Source organism: Peromyscus leucopus, chromosome 22 (genome assembly GCF_004664715.2).
Source record: "Peromyscus leucopus breed LL Stock chromosome 22, UCI_PerLeu_2.1, whole genome shotgun sequence".
NCBI classification, from domain to species: Eukaryota; Metazoa; Chordata; class Mammalia; order Rodentia; family Cricetidae; genus Peromyscus; species Peromyscus leucopus.
The window spans coordinates 27,184,914-27,211,748 of NC_051081.1; the positions used below are offsets into that span (position 1 = coordinate 27,184,914).

Genomic DNA, 26,835 nt, shown 5'->3' on the forward strand with positions numbered 1-26,835 from the left:
AGAGATCCGCCTGCCTCTGCCTCCCGAGTGCTGGGATTAAAGGCGTGTGCCACCACCGGCCGGCTCACGGCAACTCTTATAGGGAAAACATTTAATGGGGGCCGGCTTACAGTTTCAGAGGTTTAGTCCATTATCATCATGTCAGGGAGCATGGCGGTGTGCAGGCAGACATGGTGCTGGAGGAGCTGAGAGTCCTACATCTTGTAGGCCACAGGAAGTCAGCTGAGGGAAGCTTGAGCAAAAGAAACCTCAAAGCCCGCCCCCACGGTGACACACTTCCTCCAGCTAGGCCACACCTCCCAATAGTGCCACTCTCTTTGGGGGCCATTTTCTTTCAAACTACCACAGAGGGGGAGTAGATTGGGGGTGGGGTGGGAACATAGGGGGTGGAGAGAGGGGGAGGGACTGGGAGGAGAGGAAGGGAAACTTCTGCCAGAATGTAAAATAAATAAATAAATTTATTTATTAGAAAAAAAACAGCACTGAATGTAAGACTTGTTATTTTTCTCAAAACAATACAATAATATATAGTTTTAAAAATGTGTGTTTGGTGTATATGTATGTGTTTTCACGTGTGTGGGCCTATGTGTGCATGCACATGTGTGCCTAGAGGCTGATGTGTGTCCTCCTTGATTCCACTCTACCGTATTTATTGAGATAGAGTCTCCTTCCATTCGAACCCAGAGCTGGCTGATTCAGTTGGTGTCGCTAGCCTGCCTTTACAGGCCTTTTGCCTCCACACCCCACATGCTGGGATCAGAAAGCTGCCACCGGGCTGACGTGGCATTTATGTCGATGCCCAGAGTCTGAATACTAGTCTTCATGCTTGTCTGGCAAATGCTTCACCTACTGTCTCAGCTGCTCAGCCCAGTGAAATACATATTTACATCATATTAGCTATTATAAGTTATCTAGATAGGATGTAAATATGTGGGAGGGAGGATGCACAGAAACCATATGAAATATGATACAGTTTTATGTAAAGGACTCAAGCGTCTGAGGATTTGGGACTCATGAGTGTGTGTGTGTGTGTGTGTGTGTGTGTGTGTGTGTGTGTGTGTGTACATTTGGTGACGTGTGCTTAGCCATGTAGGCACAGATAGAAGCCAGATATTGACATTAGGATCTCTCTCTCTCAGTTGTCTTGCCAAGTTGTTTTATTGAGATGATCTCTCCCTGAATCTGGAGCTGTTTGGGCTGGATTGGCAGCTGAGTCCCTAGGATCTGCCTGTTTCTGCCATCTGTTGCTAAGAGTAGAAGTGTGTTGTCATCCATCCATCCATCCATCCATCCATCCATCCATCCATCCATCCACCCATCCATCTTTTGTTTCTTTGGTTGGTTTGTTTTGGTTTTCGAGACATGGTTTCTCTGTGTAGTTTTGGTGCCTGTTCTGGATCTCACCCTGTAGACCAGGCTGGCCTCGAACTCACAGAGATCTGCTTGGCTCTGCCTCCCGAGTGCTGGGATTAGAGGCGTGTGCCACCACCGCCCGGCCCTTTCATCTTTTGAGTGGCTGCTGGGAAGGCAAACTCAGGGTCTCATGCTTGCACAGTAAATGCCTTACCCAGCGCCATGTCCCAGCCAAGCCCACAGTGTTTTTAATTAGTGCTGTATTATTTATGGGTATCAAGACATCTTGTAAGCTTAGTGTAAATTCTGCTCACTGGATAAAAGCCTCAATTTTTATAATAAAAACATCTCAGACCCAAATTAACCAGACCCAAAGTCTGTTATGATGTTTTTATTTATTTGCAAGATTTCTTATTTTTGCCTCCAGCCAGAACAGCATTCAACACATTTTTTGAGAAGATTATTTATTTTTATTTTATGTGTACAAGTGTTTTGCCTGCGTGTATGTCTGTTCACCACATGCATGCCTGGTGCCCATGGAGGTCAATGAGGGCAATGGATCTGCTTGAACTGGAGTTACAGACAGTCGTGAGCTGCCTCGTAGATGCTGGGATTGGAGCCCTGGTCCTCTGCAAGAGCAGCCAGTGCTCATAATGGCTGAGCCATCTCTCCATCCCACCATAGATTTTCATAAAATAAAATAAAACTTTAGTAAATAGTCACCTTTATCTGGGGATCTTCTTGACACTTTTTTAAGTGCTAGGGTTCAAACCAAGCACCCTATGCATGATGGTCAAGTACTCTACCGCTGAGCTACACCCTGGTCCTTTTCGTTTGGACGTTTATTTTATATTTTGAGATAGCGTCTCATGAAGTTGACTAGTCAGGTCTTGAACTCGTGACTCTTCTGCCCCAGCCCCTCGAGTAGCTGGGATTGTAGGCGTGTGCTCCCCTGCCCATCACTGACCATGCCTTTGCATGCACTGAATGTGTATTTTACAGGCAGATAGACCAGTCCTTGGTGGAGGATATGAAGCTCGATCAAGCTCCTCCCACCTCATGTTTGTTCATACCCAGCTCTAGGACTGATTTTTTTTTTTTGCAAGAAAAGGAATAGTAGAGGATGGCCCCACCACAAACCTAGAGACTTAACACATGATCAGAAAATGTCCATGAAATTCTTTTAAACATTTATTTAAGCCACTCCTACAAAAAAAAAATAATGAAAAAGATTACATAGTTTGAATGAGAAATAAAAACAAACTTCTCATAAAAAGATCAATTCAAACCTGTCATAACAGCTGTCTTCTGAATATGTACAACTGTCAAAAGTGAACTCCAACCCACGCAAAACAGTGCAGCGTTTGGACCCAACCTTTGACTCGATGGGCAGTTTTTTAATAGGCAGGCCTTGAAGCATTTAAACCACAAATGGCAAAGAATAGTAACAACGCATGCATTTCCCCAAGCCCTGCCCGAGCTCTGCCCTCTTCTTATGCCCCAGAAAGAGGGACAGTGCTGGGGGATCGTCCCAAGAATCAGTAAGGTGGCCAACTGTCTGCTCCGAACTCAGTTCCGAGGCTGTGAGTTGAACTCTGTACAGATATTCTGGATGATCCTGGGGACGAATTTGTAGAGGTTGTCAAACTCATCCACAAAAAAGGAGTGGTCCCTGGCGGGGTGAGTGGCAATCACCTCCAGCTCCTCCTGAGCAGCCCATTGGATGCCTATGGCGTACGTGATCACCCCTGTGGAGACAAAGAGAGCATGAAGCAAATGTCCTCGAGCAAAGGGACTGATGATGTATATTTTCCTTCTGGGTTCCCCAAATCAGAAACATGCCAAAGGAAACCAATGAGAGAACCCCAGTGAGGCTCTAGTTTCTAGAAATAGACTAAGTGTGACTATTCACTCAACAAACACTTTGGACATCACTCTGTACCAACAGCAACAAAATTCATATAGCTGTTGTCTTAAGAGTGTCTAGTCTTTTGATCTTACTTGAGCACAGAACCTTTTACAGATATAATGAAGAAGTAAGTGGCGATGAGGCCATGCTGGTGCAGAATGAGCTCCTAATTCAATACCCCTGGGTCCTTAAAAAAAGGAGGGAGAGATGGAGACAGACAGACAGTGAGTGACAATCGACGAAGGTCAGACAACCCACAGAACTGAGGGAGGGTTAAGGATTGTGCTGCCCAGAGTCTCAGAGAACATACTCCTCCTGACGAGTTGATGTTGGGCGTCTAATGTAAAGAACGGAGCAAGAAGAAATGACTGTTTTGCTACAAATTTGTGGTATTTTCCAGGTTTTTTTTTCTTTTTTCTATCTAGGTATTGTCTAGGATGCAAGGAGCCAGCTGTGGGTTTTAAAATGTTGCCAAGGAGCAGCAAGAACAGCTTTTGCTGTTTGGTGGCTTTTGACTAGAGATGGGAAGACTTTGCCCAGGAAAAACTACACAACAGCCGTAGAAACTGGGCTGAGAAATTTCCACCAGCAGCAATGGCGGGTGGTCACCCTCGATGGACTTGGTACTCCAGGGGACAAAGTCCTTATTACATTTTCAGACTGAATCTCAGAGTTGGGAACTAAGACAGGAAACCAGACCCCCATGTCATTAAGGCACTTAACAGATCTGAAACTCCAGTTCCAGAGCATCTAACGCCCTCTTCTGGCCTCCCAGAGAACTGTAGACATGTGGTGCACAGATATACATGCAGGCAAAAATATCCATACATATAAAATAAAAATAAAAAGTCTTTAAAAGTATATAGAATATCATAAAAGGCAACCCAAATTACACATAGGTGCAGAATAACAAAGGGACTGATGGACATTTTCCTTCTGGGTTCCCCAAATCAGAAACGTGCCAAAGGAAACCAATGAGAGAACCCAGTGGGCTCTAGCTTCTAGAAATAAACTAAGTGTGACTATTCACTCAAAAAACACTTTGGACATCACTCTATACGAACAGCAACAAAATTCACATAGCATGAAGCAACCAATCAAATCCTCTGCAAGAAATAGCTAGAGCTAACCACTGAGCATCTCTCCAGCTCCCTCTGTGTACACTTTCTTAAGTCATGGACAGAACCAACACATTCAAAAGGCAGTTCCCTCCCTGGGTACCAAGGATCCTGGTCCTCCACCCCTTCAAGAGATGCTTCTGTGCCCACGTATACAACAGCAGTGCTCACCCTTCTGGTAGGCGGCCATGGCTGGGATCCGCACGTCGTCGTAGGACCTGCCGTCCGTGATGAGAATCATTACCTTCCTCTTGTTGGGTTTGGACTTCTTGAAGAGCTGTTCGAGGGCATACTGGATGGCAGCCCCCGTGCTGGTACCGCCACTCCAGTACCCCACCCTCCGGATGGCACTGAGGACGTCAGCTTTGCTGTTATACCTGTCGAACCCAAATTCCAGCCGCTGCTCGTAGGTGTACTGCACGGCCCCGATGCGCGTGTCCGTGTCCGAGATCTCGAACTCCTTGCTGAGGTTGGCCACGAACTGCAGGACAGTGCGGAAGTTGCTGGTCCCCACGCTGCTCGAGCCGTCGATGACAAAGCCGACGTCGGCCGAGTTCAAACAGGTCTTGCTGCAGGCCAGGCGGTCTGTGTCGCAGACCCGCTTCACCAGGGGCTGCACGGTCTTAGGAAGGCTGAGCCAGCTCGGCACGGTGAAGGAGTAGAAGCCATTGGTTCTGCACACCGCCTTAGGAAGAGAGAAAGGAGAGACTCGTCCAGGACAGGGGGTCAAGTCCTTCAGCCTGCCACCATCACCCTTCACCACCAGGCAGGTTTACAGAAGTTATACTTCCCGCATCAGACTTCACAGTGCACTTGATTCCAGTTTCCTGGTTGGGTACCACTGAGGTCAAGACCTCTCCAGTAACATCTGGACTCACTCCAGTCCCCTCGGCTGCGTCCCTGCCTTAGTGGAAAAATGGCCGGATGGGCAAATTCACAGGGAGATGTGCATCGTTGGCTTTAGCTTCATGTTTATGCCTCTGCTGACTCCTCAATGTATTTGTATTGGAAACCAGCCATAAGTGTGGCATTTATGGGTCCCAACCACCGTGGAGGAGGACTGAAGAAAGCTTTTGTTCTGACACACAAACGGGGATGTTTCCAGGGCAGCCCTGTACCCCGCAGGAAGGGATTCACACTCCGTGAGTGGTCACGTGTGTCGGAGTCACACTGGTGGCTCTTACCGTCTCTAATTGGGTTCCCACTCGCATCCAAGCAACGTGGACCCTTCATCATGAAACAAAGGGCCAGCTGTGAAGGGACATCCTTGTGTCCCTGAGATTGGAGCATCGCTTTTATCTGCCATTAAACTCCAAGTTCTGCCTGCCACGCAATCCTGCCTCCGGGCAAATGGGTGTTTATTTGTCTGTGCCCAAGCTCATTCCAGAAAAAAAAAAAAATCAAAGAGAACAGCAAATAAAGCCTGAGCAAGTTGGTTAGTATGTCCTTAGAAGTGCCTAGGCTTGTGTCCTGAAAGTGGGTCATCCATCAATCCTTGATCCTACAGACCTCTGGGGAATCTGGCAGGGTCAGACTTCATGATGACAAATGAACTTGTATAATGACAAAATTATTTTAAGCAAGAAATAACTGAAAATTTTCCTAGGAAATATTTTTTTTTATTGATTTATAAAAACTTAAAGGAGGCTCATGAAACTTTCCACAGCCTAGGTGGATGAATGCTGGGCCAGAGCTGAGTGCTGGCTAGTGTGTGGAGAGCTGGACTCCCACCAGACAGCCCGTGTAAAAGGAGACAGTGGTGGGTGCTGGCTGTGGACTGGAGATGGGTTTGGCGGGGAGACCGTGTATATGTGGAGACCAGGAAGGGAGGTTGGGCCTCATTCCAGAGTATCTCAGTGGTGACGTAATGGTGAAGGATTTGGAGCAAGGACCCCAGATTGGAAGGATGTTTCAGAGTAAACTGGGGAAACTCAAAAGGGGGAATGGACCAGTGATGCAGTACCATCTGAGGCTTGGGAGGTGGTTTAGGACTGGGATATAGCAGAGGGTGAGAGCTGTGAGTATCAAGGCATAGTTCTGGGATGCCACTACCCTTGGGCAAGTGTGGGGCTAGAGAGGAATATCACAGAAGCATGACCATTCTGATTTGGGAAGTATTGTGGTTGATATATTGTGTACCCCAATAAACTTATCTGAGGGTCAGAGAACAGAACAGCCACTATATTAAACATAGGTTTAGGCAGTGGTAGCACACACCTTTAATCCTAGCATTCAGGAGGCAGAGATCCATCTGGATCTCTGTGAGTTCAAAGTCACACTGGAAACAGCCAGCCAGGCATGGTGACACATGCCTTTAATCCCAGGAAGTGATGGCAGGAAGCAGAAAGGTATTATAAGGCGCGAGGACCAGGAACTAGAGCCCCTTTAAGCTTGTAGGCTTTTAGCAGCAGTTCAGCTGAGATCCATTCCGGATGAGGACTCACAGGCTTCCAGTCTGAGGAACAGGATCAGCTGAGGAACTGGTGAGGCGAGGTTGGATGTGGCTTGTTCTGTCTCTCTGATCTTTCAACGTTCACCCTAATACCTGGCACCCAGTTTGTTTTTATTAATAAGACCTTTTAAGATTCGTGTTACAAAGTATAGATATCCTTTGTGTTCTACTATGTACTCGTGTGTGTGTGTGTGTGTGTGTGTGTGTGTGTGTGTGTGTGTGTGAAATCTACCTGGCCATTTGGTTGGGCTCCCCCAGTGCTGTGAGGGGAGGAAGGAGAAGTTTTAAATGCGACTCTGAGGACAGTGCTCTTGCCCCCTGCTCTCAGGCTCCTGGTTGTGCAGTGAGAATAGGGTTGACTTTGAAAGGACAATTCCAGGCTCCCCCAATGGGAGGCCCCCACCACTTACTCACGAGTTTCATGCACCCTTGAAGGCTCTAGAAAACAGCTCTGAGGCGATCAGAACTTTTCAGAGCACGGAGGCTCCTGCCCTTGAGTGGGACCCCGGGCCATTATGTACCTTGCTGGCGAAGTTGGGCTCCGTCACGTACGGCTTCTCGCTTTCAGCAGCCCCCTCGACGGTGATGAAGAAGATGTTGATCCCCGACTCTCGCGCGACTCGTGACGCCTCTTCCACTTTGTCTGTGGGCCAGCCGTCCACCAGGACCACAGCCACGTTGGGAGCGCCGCCCCGGTTTCCATTTGCTTTGGAAAAGAAGCTCTTGGTCACAAAGGTGATGGCGCGGCCTGAAAAGAAAGTTTGTGCTTGGAGTGATTGTGGTCACTACAAATATAGGAACAGATCACAGCAGCACAAAGAAGTCCAGACAAACATACTCATTCCCTCTCCAGTTGTTTGTTTCTTCTTCTTCCTCTTCTTATTTGTCTGTCTGTCTGTCTATCTATCTATCATCCATCCATCCATCCATCCATCCATCCATCATCTCTCTCTATCATCTATCTATCACTGTCTACCTAATCTATTATCTATCTTTCTTTCATTCATTCATCTATCACCTATCTATCTATCTATCATCTATCTATCTATCTCTATCATCCATCCATCCATCCATCACCTCTTTCTATCACCTATCTATCTAATCTATTTATAATCTATCTATCTATCTATCTATCTATCTATCTATCTATCTATCTATCATCTCTCTCTATCATCCATCCATCCAGCTAGCTAGCTATCATCTAGCTATTTGAGACAGGGTTTCTCTGTGTAGCCCTGACTGTCCTGGAACTCACTCTGTAGACCAGGCTGGCCTCGAACTCACAGAGATCCGCCTGCCTCTGGGTATTAGACTTTTATCAGGCCCCTAAACAGGCCCATGCTGTGTCTGAGAACACGGGATGGGAGGGGGCAATTTGGAGTGACAATGGCCTCCTCCTGGCCTCTCACAGCCTGAGTGGGCCCGGTGTTCCTGCTGTTGTGTGACGGGCTGTCTTCCGTAGTTAGTGACGCCTTTTCTCCAGTCCTAGACTGAGGGCACAGGTCTGACTGGCCATGGAAGGGATGTACCTCCTAGGAACAGAGAGGCCGGGTTCTGGCCCTAGCTGTGACAATTACTGGCCCTGTAGGTCACTCAAGGTCCTGAGGCCTCGATTTCCAGACTAATGGTTTGCTTCAGCCGAGTGCCACAGTCACAAGGAATAATGGAGTCTCATGTGTGTATTTCACACTGTGCAAGAGCCTCAGGGCATTTTCACCTAATTCAACCCACTGTCCCAGTTTTCCAGAATTTTCCTAGTTTTATCATTGAATGCTAGGTCCTTCTGGGCATATTGAGATGGCTGGTTTTGAGTTAGAATGGCTGTACATAGCATGGCTCTTAACTTAGATCCTATGGATTCTGTGTGTGTGTGTGTGTGTGTGTGTGTGTGTGTGTGTGTGTGTGTATACATGTCCCCCTGAAGGGAGTTTTTGTGTATATGAATATATAAAAGGCCACAGTTTCTAGGCATTCCCAAACGGGTTCCTATTTCAGTAACAGTTAAAGTTGCCTTGTTTAGACTTTAGAATCAACATAATTCCTACTCAGTGCTCCTCCGGGTTTGGTCAGCACCCTGGCTCCCGGGCTGTCTTACCTGCCCGTTGAAAGCAACAGGTGGTTGCGTTTGAAGCTGCTGGAGAAATGCCTTAGTGAATGCCACGTGAACTGGCTGCAGAGATCCCGTTGTAAAAGAAAAACCATGGCTGTTGAGAATTCAAGGCTTAGAGCACCCAGCAGTGCCTTCCAGCATAATATTAGCAAAGTGCAGGAGTTGTAAGATGCCATAAGATTTCTGACCTCATCCAATCTTAAATATGGAGGCCGAAGTGATCAGTGCTCAACACACATCCCATCCACCCTCACATAGGAGCTGAAATCTGGAAGCTGTGTTACCCATAGTCCCTTGTGCCTATACTTGGTTCCCTAAGTTGATACACTTGAAGGAGGTTTAGAAAATGAAAGGGGGGCTGGAGAGATGGCCCGGAGGTTAAGAGCACTGGCTGCTCTTCCAGAGGTCCTGAGTTCAATTCCCAGCAACCACATGGTGGCTCACAACCATCTGTAATGAGATCTGGCTCCCTCTTTTGTGCACATAATAAATAAATTAATAAATCTTTAAAAAAAGAAAATGAAAGGGAGGCAGGGACTGTAACTTTGTTTCTCCTATTTCCACGGGTGAAACTGTGGGGTTCTTGGTGCTGTGTTTGGCTCACTATGTGTGTGTGTGTGTGTGTGTGTGTGAGAGAGAGAGAGAGAGAGAGAGAGACAGAGACAGAGAGACAGAGAGAGAGACAGAGACAGAGAGACAGAGAAACAGATAGACAGAGACAGAGACAGAGAGAGAACGGGGAGTGTAGGGCGTGGCCCTATTGCCGTGAGCTGTGCATACCACTCCCCTCAACATGGCAACATTCTGGCTGGAGCAGGTTCATGAAAAGGCCTTCTTGACAGAATTTGAAAACTGCTTTCCTGACACCAGTAGAGGTGGCGGCTCCCTTACTGACCCTTGCTCTGCCCGGCACCCTGAGAAGTCAGTCAGAAGGTTCGAGCTACAGTGTTCTTCTCCCGCCCTTTCTAGGCTCCTCCATGAACCGAATCCCCACATGCCTCAGTCAGTTCCATTGGCCGTGTTCCCTGGATTCCTGAATGATGCGAAGCAGAGCGAGAACGCATCACCCCCTGAAAATGTATACCGGCTGGGTTAGGACACCTCTCTGACCTCATCAGGGGAGTCGAGCGCCCGGCTAAGTTTTTCCCATTGCAATTTTGCTTGTGTAAGCACTATATTGGACACAAACACGTAATCCCCTCTGTCACACTTACGATGCAGTTAATGTGGCTTTGCAGACATGGACTTAGTGACTTGGCTAGTGGTTATTGAGCATTGCATTGCTGTGAAGGAGACTGCATTTTCCAGATATTAATATTCTGGTCACTAGAGAGATAGGAGATGGAGGGAGCTCATTATTCAGCCTTTCTATAATTCCAAGGATGCTCTGTGGACGTTAGCTCTGCTCGCTGCTTTATTCCACACAGTTACGCCACCGTAACTGGCATCTGAATTCCCTTGGCCTTAAATGGTTGGAAGTTTCCCTAGAGCAGAACCAGCCTTCCCCCAGTCTTCGAGCATGGTAAAACCATCCCCCTTGTCCAGTCTCCCCTGGGTGAACAGGTCCAATGGGACTTCTGGGGCTGTCCCACTGAGAACCAGACCTCGGACTTCTAATACCACTAGCTCCTCCTGAGGTTCACATGGCACAGGAAACTCATCTTCAAACACAGGACTTGTCTCTCCTGGCATAATCACCATTCCAATCGACTTTGATGGGAAGAAGATCCCCAAAGGGACCTCCTGAGTGGAATAGTGAGATTTTCACACTAACTGGTTGGTAGCTTATAGGCCGACCATGGAGTAGTCACACAGCTATTCTGTTAGTCCTGGGAATATGGCTGCAACCCAAAGAAGCAAGAGACTGTGAGGCACAGGTCTTCTGACCATTCTTGCACCTGAATCCATGGTAATACTTTAGGAAAGAGACAGAGGCTGCATGTCATTTCTTGATGGATTTTTTCCCTCCTCCTCCAATATAGAATATTATATCACAACCACATAGAAGGTGCACCATGGTAACAAGGTAGAATGAACCCGAATCTGGGTCACATACCTACATTAGAAAGGCCTCCTCTCTGGGTAATTTTCTCTATAGCTGTCTTCAGATCTTGAGAATTCGTGTGGGTTTTGAGGTTAAACTGGGTAGCAGGGTTGTCTCTAAAGCAAACAAGAAAGAAAAGTTGGTTAGAAAGTTATTCCCGTTGGAGGAAGGCAGAAATCATGGCTGATGCCTTCACGTACAAGTAAAATGGATGGTGTGACAAAGCCTGAGGCTGTGTTCATGAAGTGGTCCTCGGCGGGCAAAGTGATAACTAGACAGGGAGGTTGGGGTCCTCCACAGGGAATATAGGGACTCCAAGAGGCCTGGTAGGTTTGAGTGTTCCTTTTTTTTTGTTTGTTTGTTTTTTCAAGACAGGATTTCTCTCTGTAGTTTTAGTGCCTTTCCTGGATCTCGCTCTGTAGCCCAGGCTGGCCTCGAACTCACAGAGATCTGCCTGGCTCTGCCTCCCGAGTGCTGGGATTAAAGGTGTGCACCACCACCGCCCAGCCTTGAGTTCTACTTTTGACTGTATGTGCCATGTCATAGCTGTGTAATCTTGTTTCTTCTTAGAGCAGGGAGAAAAGTTATCTTTAGTTCATCTCCTCAGTAATGGAATTTCCTTTCCTTTTACTGACAACATCTTGCATGTATATATACACATCATGTATTCTGACCATCTGCCCTTCACTACCCCGTCTTATTTTCTCCCCATCTCTTCCACTGCCTCCCACATGCCCTGTCCAATCTTTACTGGTTCCTTTTGGTTTGGTTTTGTGATCTGTTTGGTTTAACTAGGGCCACTGTGTGACCATTAGATTTGAAACGCCTATGAGCCTGGTAGGGTGAGTATGCAACTCAAGACAATGATTTCTCCACTCCTAGAATCTGTCAACCAAGTTGTGTCATCTTTAGGAATCATTTAACTTTTTTTTGGGGGGGGGGGTCCAGCTTCCTCAGAGATAAAAGCATCATCATTACTTATCATACATAACACAATAACACAACGATCACATGGCTAATGTTATCCAGTGGGATTCTACCACAGGGAGGCAGCAGTGAGTTCTCAATGTCTCTGGATTACAACTAGGTCCTCTGCAGTAAGAGTCTCAGATCTTAGCCACTCCATGGGTGACCAGAGACCTGCTAGCCATGCCCTGGGTGCCCCCCAAAACTGGAAACAATAATGCATAGTGGCGCCAGGAAGACCACTGTACCTGTCTCTTCTTGTGACTCCTGCAAGTAGGTGACATGACCGACCTCTCATCAGAAGGTCAACGGCATCTTAAGACAGCTGGAGCAGATCTGGAGCAAGTTCACTGGTGAGGCGGAATTAGGACCCTTCTCTAGAGATGAGTATGCATGCGTGGGAGAGCAGTGGGAACAGGTTGGAACTTCAAGTAGAGGTTGTGGAGGAGGTGGAGGAGTGTCAGAGGGGTGAAGTTTCTCCCAGGTGTGTGTGCACCCTCGGTCACGGTGCAGCAAGGATGTGAGCTGAGGTCATACCTCTGGAGGCCGTGACGCTCCACCACAGGCAGAGCAGACTCCCCCAAAGCACACACCCTGTGCAGCCACATAAGGCTGCATGCTTCAAAAGAGCCCTCGCTTGGCTCATCTTGAAATTCTTAGTTTTTGACCCGGGAGTCTGCAAATGACAGAGCTAGTCCAGGCAGGCTGTGGGGCCACATCCTCAAGAGGTGGGAAGTCTTTTAAAAGCCTTTCCACAAACAACTCAAGTCCAGCACTGAGCAGCTGCTTGGGCAGTTTGGGAGGAGAACTCTAAGGTGCCTGGTTCTTAGCTTGTCCTTGAGACTCCAATGTGGTCCACAGAGAATTTCAGACTAATGAAGCATTCTCTGCCTCCTTCCCATCCCTTTTCCTCCCCTATTGCCAACCTCCCTCTATGTCTCAGGCTGGTCGTAGCTATCTATGCCCAGAAGGTGTGCTTATCTAAGTGGCAGGCGACAGCAGTCTGAAGGGCCTTCAGAGCAGTCCGGGAAATTCTGTCTTTGCCTCCAGCCACTGACTCAAACCCTGTACCTATCCACATAACCTGCATGTCCCCATCCCTCATGTCCCAGAAGTTCAGCTCCCTTAACTTTTATTCTTGATTCTATTATGAAATCCCATTAGCTGCAGCTGTATCTGCCAGAGAACCTCTGTTCTAACTCTGTCTGTAAGACTGCTCTGTTCAAAAATCCTCAGGGGCTCTGGATGGAGAACAGTAGTAAAGAATGTGCTTAATGCTGGGCGGTGGTGGTGGCACACGCCTTTAATCCCAGCACTCGGGAGGCAGAGCCAGGAAGGTCTCTGTGAGTTCAAGTCCAGCCTGGTCTACAGAGTGAGATCCAGGACAGGCACCAAAGTTACACAGAGAAACCCTGTATTGAAAAACAAAACAAAACAAAAACTGAGCTTAGCAGGTGCAAGGCCCGAGGTTTGAGCCACAGCCTCCAAGTTAGCTCATGCCTGGGTGGCATGGGTTAGGGTCTGGGCTCAATACCCAGCATCAAGAATGAATGAATGAATGAATGAATGAAGAGTGAATAAAGATCCTTTCTGTGGTTTGGATATTGTTTTGAGTTCACATGTTAGGAGTTTAGTCCCCAGAGAGGAGGTGGTAAGAGACTGCGGGATCTTTATAATGAGTACCATACTGGTGAGACATGCTGAGGTCACCAGAGGGAACGGCACTTGGAAGAGATTGGGGTGACAATGGTGGGAGCCTTGAGCACCTGTGAGTCATGCCAAGAGTGAGGTTGACCTTTGAACTGCTCTTGGGCATCCTGACTGGCAAGATGATATCCCATTGGCATGCACTCTTGCAGTTTTCCAAGAGATCCACCAGACCTGAGTTGATGCTGGTGCCCTGCCCGGGAACCCCAGAACTGTGAGATCTTTTTGTCAATGATGAACTGTTTTGTCATGCTCAGAAAAACATACTCCCATCGTTAGACTTTCTATTTTTGTTTTCAAAGCATTCGTGATTTAGTTACAACCCATGAACTCTCCATTTCTTTTATTTATTTACTCTTCATTCAATCATTCATTTTAGGATTTCCTATATTCTGGTGAAATACTGAGCTCACGTTCCCAGTTTTCTCTTTCTGTGTCTTTTTCTTCCTTCACCCTCAGCCCCGATGACTCAACTCTCTCTAATTTGTAGCATATCACACAGTGCACGCCACATAAAGGTCCTCCATGAACCGTTCCGAAGAAACAATCCTCCCTGTCCCATTTCTGAGCATCTTTACTCTGGGTTCCGTGGGTGTCCTCTCCATCACGCACATCTCCTCAACTTGTCAATAGTGGTCAGTGCACACTGGCAAGTTCCTGCTCTTGAACTCAGGTATACATTCAGTAGCTGCCACACATCTCCATCAGAAGGTAGCTCAGGTTTGGTAGTTCTCAAGCGGAAGACATTTCTCCTCCAGGTCTTCTCTATTCAACCTCACTTCTCGATTCACTGAGCCATCGAGGGTTGGCATTCTCTTCTCCAAATGCCACATCCGGTCATTCCCTTCTCCTACCTGTCTCTTGGCTCTTTTCATCCGCTCTAGTCCCGGCGATGGACTTTGATCTCTTTACTGAATGACTCAGGTTCTACTTGGATCTGGATTGTCTCTCAAGGGCTCATAGTTTTGAGACGGGCTCCCACTCACGGTGTTATGAGGAGGCAGTAAAAAACTGAGGTGGTGGGAGAACTAGGTCACTGAGGGCATGCCTTTGAGAGGGGGTGTGGTAAAGAAAACAGTAGCTAAAAATGTCAAACGTTTTCTCATGGGTGCACGGTGTGACTTGAGTTTCTTGGACTATTCACAGCAATGCCGTCCACGAGCCCTGCTGTCTTTCTGCTCTGTGGTGGAGTCACGCTGCTATATGTGTACTGCGATAGCTCTAACTGTTGACTTGACACTTGGGAGGAGAGTCTCAGTGAAGGATTGTCTAGATCAGATCAGCCTGCGAGCGTGAGTACGTCTATTTGGGATTCGCTGTGGCTGCCTTAATTGGTGTGGGAAGGCACAGCCTGAAGGTGGACGCCATCATTCCCTGGTTTGGAGTCCCTGACCTTATAAGAGTAGGGAAGGTTAGCTGAGTCCCAGGCATGCATTCATCTAGTCTCTCTCCCTGAATTCTTGCCTTGACTTCTCCTCAACAGTGTGCCATAACCAGGAACTGAGAGCTAAAAGAAATCCTTTTTCTTCTAAATTGCTTTTTATCAGGGGATTTTATCTCAGTAACAGAAATGAAACAAGTGTTCTCCCACTGAACCACATCCCAGCTCCTTTTCTGTTTCTTTGTTTTATGTTGTTTTCAGATAGCATCTCATTATGAAGCCCTGGCTAGCCTGGAACTCTCTACGTAGACCAGGCTGGCTTTGAACTCACAGAGATCCACCTGCCTCTGCCTCTCAGGTTTTGGGATTGAAAGTCTGAACCACCATGTTTAGCTCTTATGTTTGTTTTTTGAATCAGCTCCTTATGAATCCATAAGTTCAGGCTTGTTCCACCCTGTTTCACACCATTGCCATACTGTAGATGTTTCTTTAGCATTTTCTGGAGGACACTCACCTCCAGATCAGCAAATTTCCTCTCTGTTTCCCAAATGACCAAAGTATTGATTCCACAACCAACAGCCTGGCAGCTCATGCCCAACTGGGCTCCCCTGTGGGTGACTCGTGCCCACCTGGGCTCCCCTGTGGGGGACTCATGCCCACCTGGGCTCCCCTGCGGGTGACTCATGCCCACCTGGGCTCCCCTGTGGGGAACTCATGCCCACCTGGGCTCCCCTGCGGGTGACTCATGCCCACCTGGGCTCCCCTGTGGGTGACTCATGCCCACCTGGGCTCCCCTGCGGGGGACTCGTGCCCACCTGTGCTCCCCTGCAGAGGACTCATGCCCACCTGGCTCCCCTGCGGGACTCGTGCCCACCTGGGCTCCCCTGCGGGGGACTCGTGCCCACCTGGGCTCACCTGCGGGGGACTCATGCCCACCTGGGCTCCCCTGCGGGGACTCATGCCCACCTGGGCTTACCTGCAGGGGACTCATGCCCACCTGGGCTCACGTGGCAAACGTGTTGCTGTGAACCACACGTCAGCTTTCTTTTACTCTAAATGCTAGATAGCATCTCAGTCCTACTTAGGGCATGGGTGGGGGGTCTTTTAAAATAACAGTAACTAAAGCAAAACACATACACACACACACACACACACACACACACACACACACACACACACACACGGAAAGTGGGGAGGAGAGGAGAGAAAGTGCAGTAAATTAACCATGAAAATGACTCCAGGAAAGAACCAAGTCAGTAAGGCCAACGGTTAGCTCATTCAACTGTGTTTAGTCAGGTAACTAAGTATTTCCCCCACCTCAGATATTACCAGGAATGATTCTGAAAGCTGACTAACTTGGTATTAAAGTGAACGTGCACATTAGTGAGTAAGCCACTGTGCCCGTGGATAGATGCACAACCCCTGAGGCGCAGCTGTAACCCAAGAGCAGGTGATCCTCCTGACTTTGGCTCCCCAGTGCTTAGCACTCAGGTGGGAATGCGGAAGTGTGGAACGCACCCATGAGGGAAGGCAAGGCCTGTGTCTTTATTGCTTTAGTTCATTCTCTGTGCAGTAGAGCACTCCACCTCAGAGCCCCACACCAGCCTCATGTCCACACCTCCTTGGTGGTAAAACTCATTAGGGACGTTTGTTAAAATATGTTGGTCACTTGCTATCTTCCAGAAGAAAATCAAACACTGGCCTGGGAGTTTCTAAAATAAAGACTCTATTGATTCCTTCTCAGGGAGGTTTAGGAGGCCATGGATTTTGGAGGGCTTCTGCTAATGTCCTAACCCTACTGTTCTGTTGATGTCTCAGAGACTACTGGTCTACCTTCGGATACTTTCAACAAATGGATGAACCTCTCAAAATAATGTTATGCCAGTAGAGACATATTATCTAATTATATTTCCTCCAGCAAGAATCTTTTAAAATGGCTTCCCTTAATCAGGCAGTGCCTGCAGGTTACTCTAAAATAATCAGTGTTTGGCCATTTAATTTTCTTTGTGGGCTGGAATGGGGATGGCGTGGACTTGGCCAGTGAAATGAAGCATGCCTATGAGATCAGGCAGAGGTCCCAGGGAACATGCTGGTGGCTGCAGGGGAGGTGACAGACTTGCCCCTTGAGCACTCAGAGTGAAAATGATTCTGGCTCCATCCTCTCACTGAAATAGCCACTGCCGGCCTGAGTGGCCTGAGCCAACCTGCTGAGGGACTTTGTACCACAGCTCTTGCAAATGGCCGCTGGCCTTTTGATTTCCTAGCAGCATAGGGGAATGGGGTCTTCCAGAACTGAGTTTTTAGATGTGTTTTTATGTAATTAATAGCAGTATTTCCCAAAGAGCAGCAAATAAGCCTGTCTTAACCACTCTCTGCTGGAGGAAATGGGGCATTCCGTCTGATGACCCGTGGAATCCCTCCAGAAGCAATCGGCACACCGGATGTTAATCTGTAACCACATTGCGGGGCCTCTCCCGGTGAGTGGTGGGATGTCTAGGCAGCATAGCTTCCCAAGCTCATGTGGCCTCTGGTCACATTGGATCATGTTAAGATGTAGATTTGCTGTTGGAGGACCAGCCTACAGTCTGAGGTCATGCATTTCTAACCTCCCTAGCGCTGTGACCCTTCAATAGAGTCCCTCGTGTTGTGGTAGCCCCCAATCATAAAATTATTTTGTTTCTATTTCATAACTGTAATTTTGCTACTGTTATGAATCGTAATGCAAATATTCGCTATGTGACACCCCCCCCATGTGGGGTCACAACCCACAGGTTGAGAAACACTGTCCTAGGTGACGCTGTGAATCACTCTTCAAGTAGCAGTGTCTTAGTGAATGGTTTAAAATTTCAGACGCTCATCAATGAGGTTTCCAGTGACAAGGAAAGGAGGAGAATAAATAAGTCTACATTAGGGGAGCTGGAGGTATGTCTCAGTGGTTGAGAATGTGTATTGATCTTGCAGAGGTTCCAAGTTCGGTTCCAGTGCTCATGCCCAGCAGCTCTTAACCACTCATAACTCCAGTTCCAAGAAGATCCAACACCCTCTTCTGCCCTCCATGGACAACTGTACTCAACTCACACTCACATACCCCCATATAAGCACATGTATACACATAACTAAGTCTTAAAAGAAAGAAATCTAGAAAGGGGGAAAGAAAGTCTGAGAGGGGAATGGGATGGAGCCCCACAGCCCTGTCCAAGTTACCTAGAGGGAGGCATGTGCATCAGCAGCATGAGAGTCACATGAGAGCAACATAGGCCTATGGGAATAGCCACACCTTCCCTCTCCAGTTGCATGAAGAATTACCTGAGAAGCTAGTGATGCCATGGCTCCACACACAGAAACTGGTTTCACCAAACTGATATCTGTGTTGGGCATCAGGAGTTTTAAGGAGCTAAGTGGTTCTAATGCACACCAAGATGGTGGTCCACTTTTCAGGAGGGAGGGTGATCTCAGAGGACCTCAGGGGTATGTGAGTGTGAGTTGAGTACAGTTGTCCATGGAGACAGGAAGTGATACACATCCCAGACCATGTGTGATAGGAGTTCACAGGAATCACTGGCAAAGCCAAGTGTGTTTGTTTTGTATGTACCTCAAGAGAACCACACAGGGAGATGTACTAGGGCTATCTAAAGGAACCGAACCAATTGAATGAATAAATATATTGTATATAATACAGTATATATGGTATATATGCCACATATCATACTATATCTTATATGTACTACACACACTATATTATATACTATATATAGCACATATATGATACCATATTATATATAGCATATATACTATATGAGCCAGTATAAATCCCCTTTTAATATATATAACATAAAACATATAAAAATAATATATAACACATAGTATATGCTATGTGTTACTTAATATATACTATATAGTGTGGTGATATTTTATCTGTGTACACCAATAAAGCTTATCTGAGGATCAGAGGAAAAAGCCAGCCACTATAGTAAACATAGAAGTCAGGTAGCACATGCCTTTAATCCTAGCATTCAGGAGGCAGAGATCCATCCAGATCTCTGTGAGTTCAAGGCCACATTGGGGAACAGAGTCAGGCATGGTGACACACACCTTTAATCCCAGCACTAACTATAGAGGTCTGGAGGTCTGCAGACAGACAGGAAGTGATATAGCTGGGCGGAGAGAGGAAATGAGATGGCAGAACAGAAAGGCATAAAGGTGTGGATATACAGGAAGTAGGTCTCTTTGGAGACTGAGGGCTGGTAAGGTGAGGTTGACATGGCTTTTCCTATTCCTCTGATCTCTCAGGTTTTAACCCCAATATCTGGCTCTGGGTTTTTTATTAATAAGACTGTTTAGCAATTCATCTATGATATAGTTTATATAACTATATATAATTATAATCATATATAATAATTGATATAATTATATATAGCACAATTATATAATATAATTCATTGTATAATATAAGATTATTACATACAATATATAATATAATACATTATAATGCAGTATATATGATATATTAAATATGTCATATTAAATATATCACATATAACATATTATACGTCACACATTATATTATATATTATGCATTATATACACACATACACACACACACACACACACACACACATATATATATATATATATATATATATATATATAAATGTACATATGTAGGGATTTATTAGACCAGCTCACAGGATGTGGCTCACGTAGTCCACAATGGCTGTCTGAAAATGGAAAGGCCAAGAGTCTGGTAGTTGTTCAGTCTACGAGGCTGGCTGTTTCACTAGTCCTAATATGGTCTTGGAGTCTTGGCAATTCCTGGAAAACTGCTTGCACGGATCCTAAATGTTCTTAATAAAAACCTGGAGCCAGATATCAGGGTGAAAACTGAAAGATCAGAGAAGCAGAGCAAGCCACAGCCACAACCTTATCTCACCAACTCCTCAGCCTGAAGAGCACGAGTTCCTGTCTCTTCCCCACTTTTATTCCTTTCTCTACCCAGCCATATCACTTCCTGTCTCCACCTTCCTAGTGCTGGGATTAAAGGTGTGTGATCCCAAGGGCTGGAGTTAAAGGCGTGAGCCACCACTGCCTGGCTCTGTTTCTCTTTTAGAGTGGATTAATCTTGTGTAGCCCAGGGTGACCATGAACTCAAAGAAATCCAGACAGATCTCTGCCTCCCGAGTGCTAGGATTAAGGATGTGCGCCACCACTGCCCGACCTCTATGGCTAACTCTGTAGCTGGCTCTGTCCTCTGATTTTCAGGTTTATTTGCTAAGATTTTCAAACTTTATTTGCTAAGACTACAAACAAAATATCACCACAAGTCCATATGGGGATCCTGAGGAAAACGGATTGATTCTGCTCACAGTAACAGAGTAGATGAACTTGCCAGCAAAAATGAACACAGGCAGGCAAAAAGCAAAGCTGCCCTTCTTCCATGTCCTTTTATCTGGGCTGCCACCAGAAGACGTGGCCCAGGTTTAAGGTGAATCTTCCTACTTCAGATAATCTTAGTAAGCAAATTCCTCAGCAGAGCACCTGGCAGCTTGGGTCCCAGGTAAGTTCAGATATAGTCAAGTTGACAACTAATAGTAGACATCACAGAGGGAAGAGAAGGAGCCCAAGATTCTTAAAAATAAAACAAAACAAAACAAAAAAAACCCCTCTTTCTCTGTGTCATATGTGTGCATGTGGTATATGCATGTGCATGTGTGTATGGGTGTACATGTACTATGGGACATGTACAGAGGTCGGAGGACATCCTCTAGGGATAGTCCTTGCTTTTTACCGTGTTTTGAGGCATGGCCTCATTTTTTCACTGTGTATGTCAGGCTCTAGATGGCCCATGAGTTCCCCAACTCTCTATTTCCCATCACCCTGTAGAAGCACTATGGTTACAGAGGCATGCTACTGTTTCTAGATTTTCACATGGGTTCTGGGGATTGGAACTCAGGTCCTCATCTTTGTGTGGCACACACTTTTTACCCTATGAGCCATTCTCCCAGCCTCCATTGTTCTTCTGTGTGTTGTATTTTCAGGCCACTGAGCTTGGAGACTCTACTCGTCTTTCTAAGGACGGAGCTCACTCGACTTGTCCGCCTGTCTCCCTGAGAGAGGAACATGGCGAGGTGGGCTCTTTTCAAGAGGAACAGAGAGTCAGTCCAGGGAGGTGACCGGCAGCTGTCTTAGGATGCTGTTGGTTCCTGGAAAGGCAGCATCAACTGTGGGAACCAAAAAAAAAAAAAAAAAAAAAAAAAAAAGCCATGGGGCAAACTTGAGAAGTGTGTGTGTGTGTGTGTGAAAAGTGTCTGTAGTACCTCCCAACCCAACCTTGGGGACTCACATCCATCTCACACCCTTATTCTCGCATCTGATTCCAGTTCCACGCTTCTGGGCCCCTATCTATCGCAGCCTGGGAGGAAGTAAGAAGTATTTTCTTCGAAGCTCTTTGAGTGAACTCAACTTGCAGTTAGAGCCCAGGCTGTCCTTTCTCACTCAGGAAAATGTGTGTGTGTGCTTGCATGTGTGTGCTTGTGTGCGTGTGTGTGAGTGTATGCTTGCATGCGTGTGCTGTGTGAGTCACATCTGCCAGCCACACCCCTGCTGTGTCGCATCCCTGGTCATTCCCACCCCTTACTTTGGTGCAGACACCGTTGATGTAACAGCAAACACATTGCCAGCTGTATTTATTTCTTACCACTGCTCTAGCGAAGAACGTGTGCCCTAAACAGCACACATCAGTGTCCCAGTCGCAAAGGTCTGAAGTCCAGGGCTGAAGGTGCTGGCAAGGGTGCACATCATAGGAAGGCCTCTTCCCCCTTCAGGAGGAGGACTCAGCCTTTCCCCGAGTCCCTCGCTCATGACCTTCCCTCCTTTGCCCTCAGAGCCTGCAATAGGCATCTCTCTATTCTTCCAGCCAGAGTCCTTTGGGTGGACAACAGCTGGGACGGGTTTTCTGCTTTCACAGACTTGTTATTAGATGGGTCAGCAAGGTGACATCTCTCTCTAATGATGTCAGCAGGGTCCCTTTTGTTTATCCCCTCCAGACATTTGCATGTGGATAGAGACTTAATGCAGTCTTTTCTTCTTCCCTGCACTCTGACTGTCCACCGATAGGTGGCGCCACTGATCCGTGGCACCACTGATCTACAGAAGGCTCCAGCATGCCGCCTGCTCCACCGCATGTGACTGCAAGCCTCCAAGGCTGAGAATCAGGCAATGAAAAGCAAGGCGATGTAAGAAATGTAGCCCAAGTCACAACCCACGAAAGAGGCGGATGCCATAAACCCCAGGGCAAAGGGACGTTTATTTTTAAATGAAGAAAACTAGCATTTTGCTGTGTTCCCAAACCACTTTCCCTGTTTTGAGGTCCTAGAGTTGGCAATGAGGTCCGAGAGAACATGCACAGTTCTCTTCCATGAATGGAGCTGAAATGAAAAATCATCACAAGTCTAGGGGGCAGTTAGCACCCTGTGGATGTGGGCTGAGCGACACAAGGCAAGCTGTCTGCTGTCTGCAGTCACCGAGCCCGCCAGAGTTTATCTATAACAATGAGCTCTGGCTTGCTTTCCTGCATTAGTGTGATACCCTTGGTATTAAATACAACCACATCCCTGTCCATTGTATAGTTTTAATTTTAGAATGCTTGTGCAAGACAGGGCCTTGACCCTTGACCTTGGGTTCCAGCACGGACTCTCCATCTTTGGGCTGGGGGGAAGCCTCAGCTACACACAGCTTCCCTGGGGGATGGCCGAGAAGTCTCCCTTTGACGTCAGTTTTGTTCGACATTTGAAGGATTAGCCCGTCTGATATTTGCCCTCTTCCCATGGCTGTGCATTTAGCGGGTGTTCTTAGGAAAGCCAGGTGGTGTTTCTGAGTCGGCAGCAAATGCCACCTGTCCTATTGGAGGCACGTGACGACTGTGGGAGGCATGCCGTGGTTGCTGACAGGATGCCACAGTCATGGGTTAGGAACTCTGTGGGCAGGGAGTAGGGGAGAGAGAACATATCACTGCTGTGGAGGGTCAGACCGCCTGTCAGCCTGGACCACAGGAAAGGCGGCAGCCAGTGCAAGGTGAAGCAGAAAACAAGAGCGTGGTAGAGGATGCTGCTCTCTAAGAGGAGGATAGAATGGACGAGCCGAGATCTCAAGAGACACTGGAGGGGACAGGGAGAGCGCAATTACATGACAGTCTTCTTGGGAACACACCTCAACAAACAGTTCACGTCACTAGGCTGCCTGTGGGTCTGCTCTTCGTCCCCAAGGAGTCTTTCCATTAGAATCCCCGAGGAACCCAACATGTTGCATTTCATAAATTTATACATCTAAGGACTTTTAATTTCTTAGTTCCCGTTACTACTTGGCATAAGTCTTTGAAGCCCTTAATTTAATTCTAGTAGAGTCTAAATGCAAAAGTCTAAATTCTGAGTCAGCCGTTCCGAGGAACTCCTCCAGGAAGCGGTGCGGAATGGCAACCATGGAAATGGAGGTGGGAGCCTGAGAGGTGGAGACCTTTAGTCACTGGGTTTCCTCGGGTCCCCCCTCCAACCTCCATCCCCTCCTCTGCGGCTGTTCTTGATAGGGTAGGCAATTCTTGGCAAGGCCCGGAGCTCTCACGGCACTACACCAAGACAAGACCAGGAGCCTTTAGGCTCCATGATTCCAAGATAAAGGGATGATTTGAACTGCGTGTGTGGGTGCAGAGGGGGATACCTAGCAGAACACACACCAGTACGTACGTTTGGGTGTGCCCTGAGAGAGGGTGTTTCCAGAGAATATTGGTACGTGGGTATGGGCTGACTGAGGAAGACCCGCCCAGGGTGTGTTATTGTTGGGCAGAGACTTGGGGTTGGGATGGAATGATTGGCAGGATTTCTGGATATGTGAGGTGCTTGCTGTGGGCGCCTGGCAACCAGGATTTGGTCCCTAGGGCCGTGGTGGAAGAATTGAGGACCAACTCTTGCAAGTTGTCTTTGGGCTTCCACCATGTATGTGTGTGTGCCTGCATATCTCTCTCTCTCTCTCTCTCTCTCTCTCTCTCTCTCTCTCTCTCTCACACACACACACACACACACACACACACAAATAACTCTCTCTTTTACACACATAAATAACAAATAAATAGTCTTAAAGCAGGAGGGGGCTGGTGCATGCTTCTTCATTTTTCTTCTGCTGTTGCCTGTGGATGCCGGCTTCTTCAGTGTTTGCCTGCGGACTCGAACCAGCAGCTCTCCAGGGCAGCGTTCAAGTGTGTGGCCTCCGATGGAGTCTCTACCATTGGTTTCTCTGTCTCTGGGGCGGCAGCTTCTTGGCCTGAGCAGCTTACCCACTTCTTCGGCAGGCAGCTTCTGTGGGACTCTTGGGGCTCTAATTGGGGAAGCCAAGCAAGTAACCCTATCCAGATAATCCTATTTCCTATCGGTTCCGTTCCTCTGGAGAACCCTGACTCACCCAGAGGGCAATTGGATCTGGTGAGCATCCCCAGGCTGTGAGATTCCTCCCCGGACAAGCTTTTCCGTTTTCAAAGTCACAGACACGAGCTCAGCAGCGGCTTGTCCACTCTCTCATCCACTTGCTTCCCCTGTGTCCCCTAACAAACTGAAGAGAGACGGGAGGTGGGAACGCCGCGCACCCGCACCAAAGAGCAATTTCAGCTGAATAACGTTGACTCCGTTCAGCCTTGTCGGGGCCACCCTCCAATTTATTTGGTTTCTCGCAGTCCACAGCGGCTGTACAAGCCCCGGCAGCCCACCATTTCATCATGGATCAGCCCCCCCTAATAGGGACGCGGGGCTGCAAGCAACAAGAGTAGCTTGCTGGTCTGTTAGCCCAACGTTCATTTATTGGCTGTCTTCGGAGCCGGCCATTGAATTATACAATGCCAGGGCTGGCGGAGCCCTAATACATCATCAGTTGACCCCATATTTTACAGGTGTCAGCATTTACACGGAGAGGTTAAGTGCTCGCATGAGGTCCGCCAGCAAGGCTAAGGTCAGCATTCAGATCCCCCTGTCAGCCTGTTCGCCACGCTTTCCTCGCCACCCTGCGGCAGGCAAGGCAGAGATGACAGGTTCGTTTATATGGGACGGGAAATGGAGGGACCGACACACGTTCCCCCAAATGCTTCACATTAAATAATAAGCACCCCGGATGGAGAAAAGGCAGACACCGGACAATGTTTAGAAAGTGAAATTGGAAAGCAAGGATGTAAACGCTCCCTTTCTTCCAAACGACCTGTCCTGTGAGGGACACGGAGGAGAAAATTGGGGGAGGGGCCGTCGTCCTTTGCTTTATGTTCCTCTATCATAATGCTACAGATTGGGTATTTCATTAGGAAAGTAATTGTATTTCTCCTCTTTCTGGAGGTTGAAGATCCCATATCTGGGGAGGGTTAAGTGCTCTGTCATCCCATGGATGACCCTGAACAGAACCTAAGAGACCCTGAGACAGGAAGGGCAAGAAGGACCAAAGTCGTTTTCACAGCAAACCCACCTTCTTGATAATTAACCTGATCCCTTGATTACGACCACGTGAGTCCTTTGCTAAGCACCCCTGGCTGTCCCCACCCCAAATCACCGTGGCTCTGAGAGTGGAGGTGCCAACACACGGACTCTGAGTCCACACTCCCGACACAGTAGGCAAGAAGGGGCTTCTGTTGATTTTGCTTCCCTGCGACATTTATTATCTCATCCTTGCTCTTATCGCCACACAACAACTTCTTGGGCCATTCTTCTTTTTCCTTGACGTATTTATCACCTTATTTTCATGTCACACCAGAAACCCAGGTACCCACACGCTTTTAAACCAGCTACTTTTGATGCAAGATAACGCAGCGAGCTTTGAATCCCCCAATAAAATTGACTAGGACATCTGGCACTAAATACTTATACTTGCTCTTTATAGGAAGGCTCGCTCTGCATTCGCTATCTTAAAAAGTAACATAGAAGTGAAAATGGGTTGACATTTTGAGAACAAGAAAACAATAACCAAAAAAGCCACTTTCTCCCCCCCCCCAATTTCAAGTCAACACCTCACAATAGATCATAGGACACTGCATTTGCAGCAACTGGTTATTTATAACTGACTCCTAATTTTTTCCTGACAGAAATAGAAGATAGAAATAAATGTATTAGAATTTAGTTCTAAAAATATACATGCTATATGGTATTTGAAAAAGAAAGCATTTTCACTTATTTTTCTAGTAACTCAAAGTGGAACCTGCTAATGCCTTCATATGACAACCATAACCAATGTGCTACTTCAGGTAACTTCCCGGGATGCTTAAGGAAACACATGGAGGTATTGGGACATTGGAATGCTTCTATTTTTCAGAAGGAACGGCCACGAGGTCAGTGAAACTTTGAAGCAGGAGTGCTGAGTTCTGTGTTGCTTTTCGATTCCATGGGCTGAACTATAGGTATGTGTGGAAGAAAAGCATCATGGGTACCCAAAGCCCCTTTGTGGATAGCATGATCATGATCTTGCCCCAATACTTGTTGATCGGACCACCCGTGTGAAATGTGCTTACAAATAGGAGATTTATGCATGTTTTTTTCTTTTGATTATGATCTGTCATATCTGTAACCTGTTGTAGGGAGGACCCCATCCATATCTAAACTAAGATTGACTTATTATTCCAAGTAGAGCAAAGACTGTTGAGTTTGGAATGTTGCTATGGCCCCTTAATTTTTTTTCCCCCAAGACAGGGTTTCTCTGTGTAGTTTTGGTTCCTGTCCTAGATCTCACTCTGTAGAACAGGCTGGCCTCGAACTCACAGAGATCCGCCTGGCTCTGTCTCC

The 26,835-nt window shown here is 47.2% G+C and overlaps 1 protein-coding gene across 1 annotated transcript in view; it reads right to left on the reverse strand.

Moving 5' to 3' along the window:
• Positions 1-1,897: 1,897 nt before the first annotated feature.
• Vit (vitrin) overlaps positions 1,898-26,835 on the reverse strand; it is a 122,746-nt gene continuing 97,808 nt past the window's right edge. The window contains 4 exon segments of the mRNA XM_028875634.2: positions 1,898-3,101; positions 4,552-5,065; positions 7,354-7,580; positions 10,999-11,102. Coding sequence (XP_028731467.1) covers positions 2,923-3,101; positions 4,552-5,065; positions 7,354-7,580; positions 10,999-11,102 — 1,024 coding nt within the window. The 3' untranslated portion in view covers positions 1,898-2,922.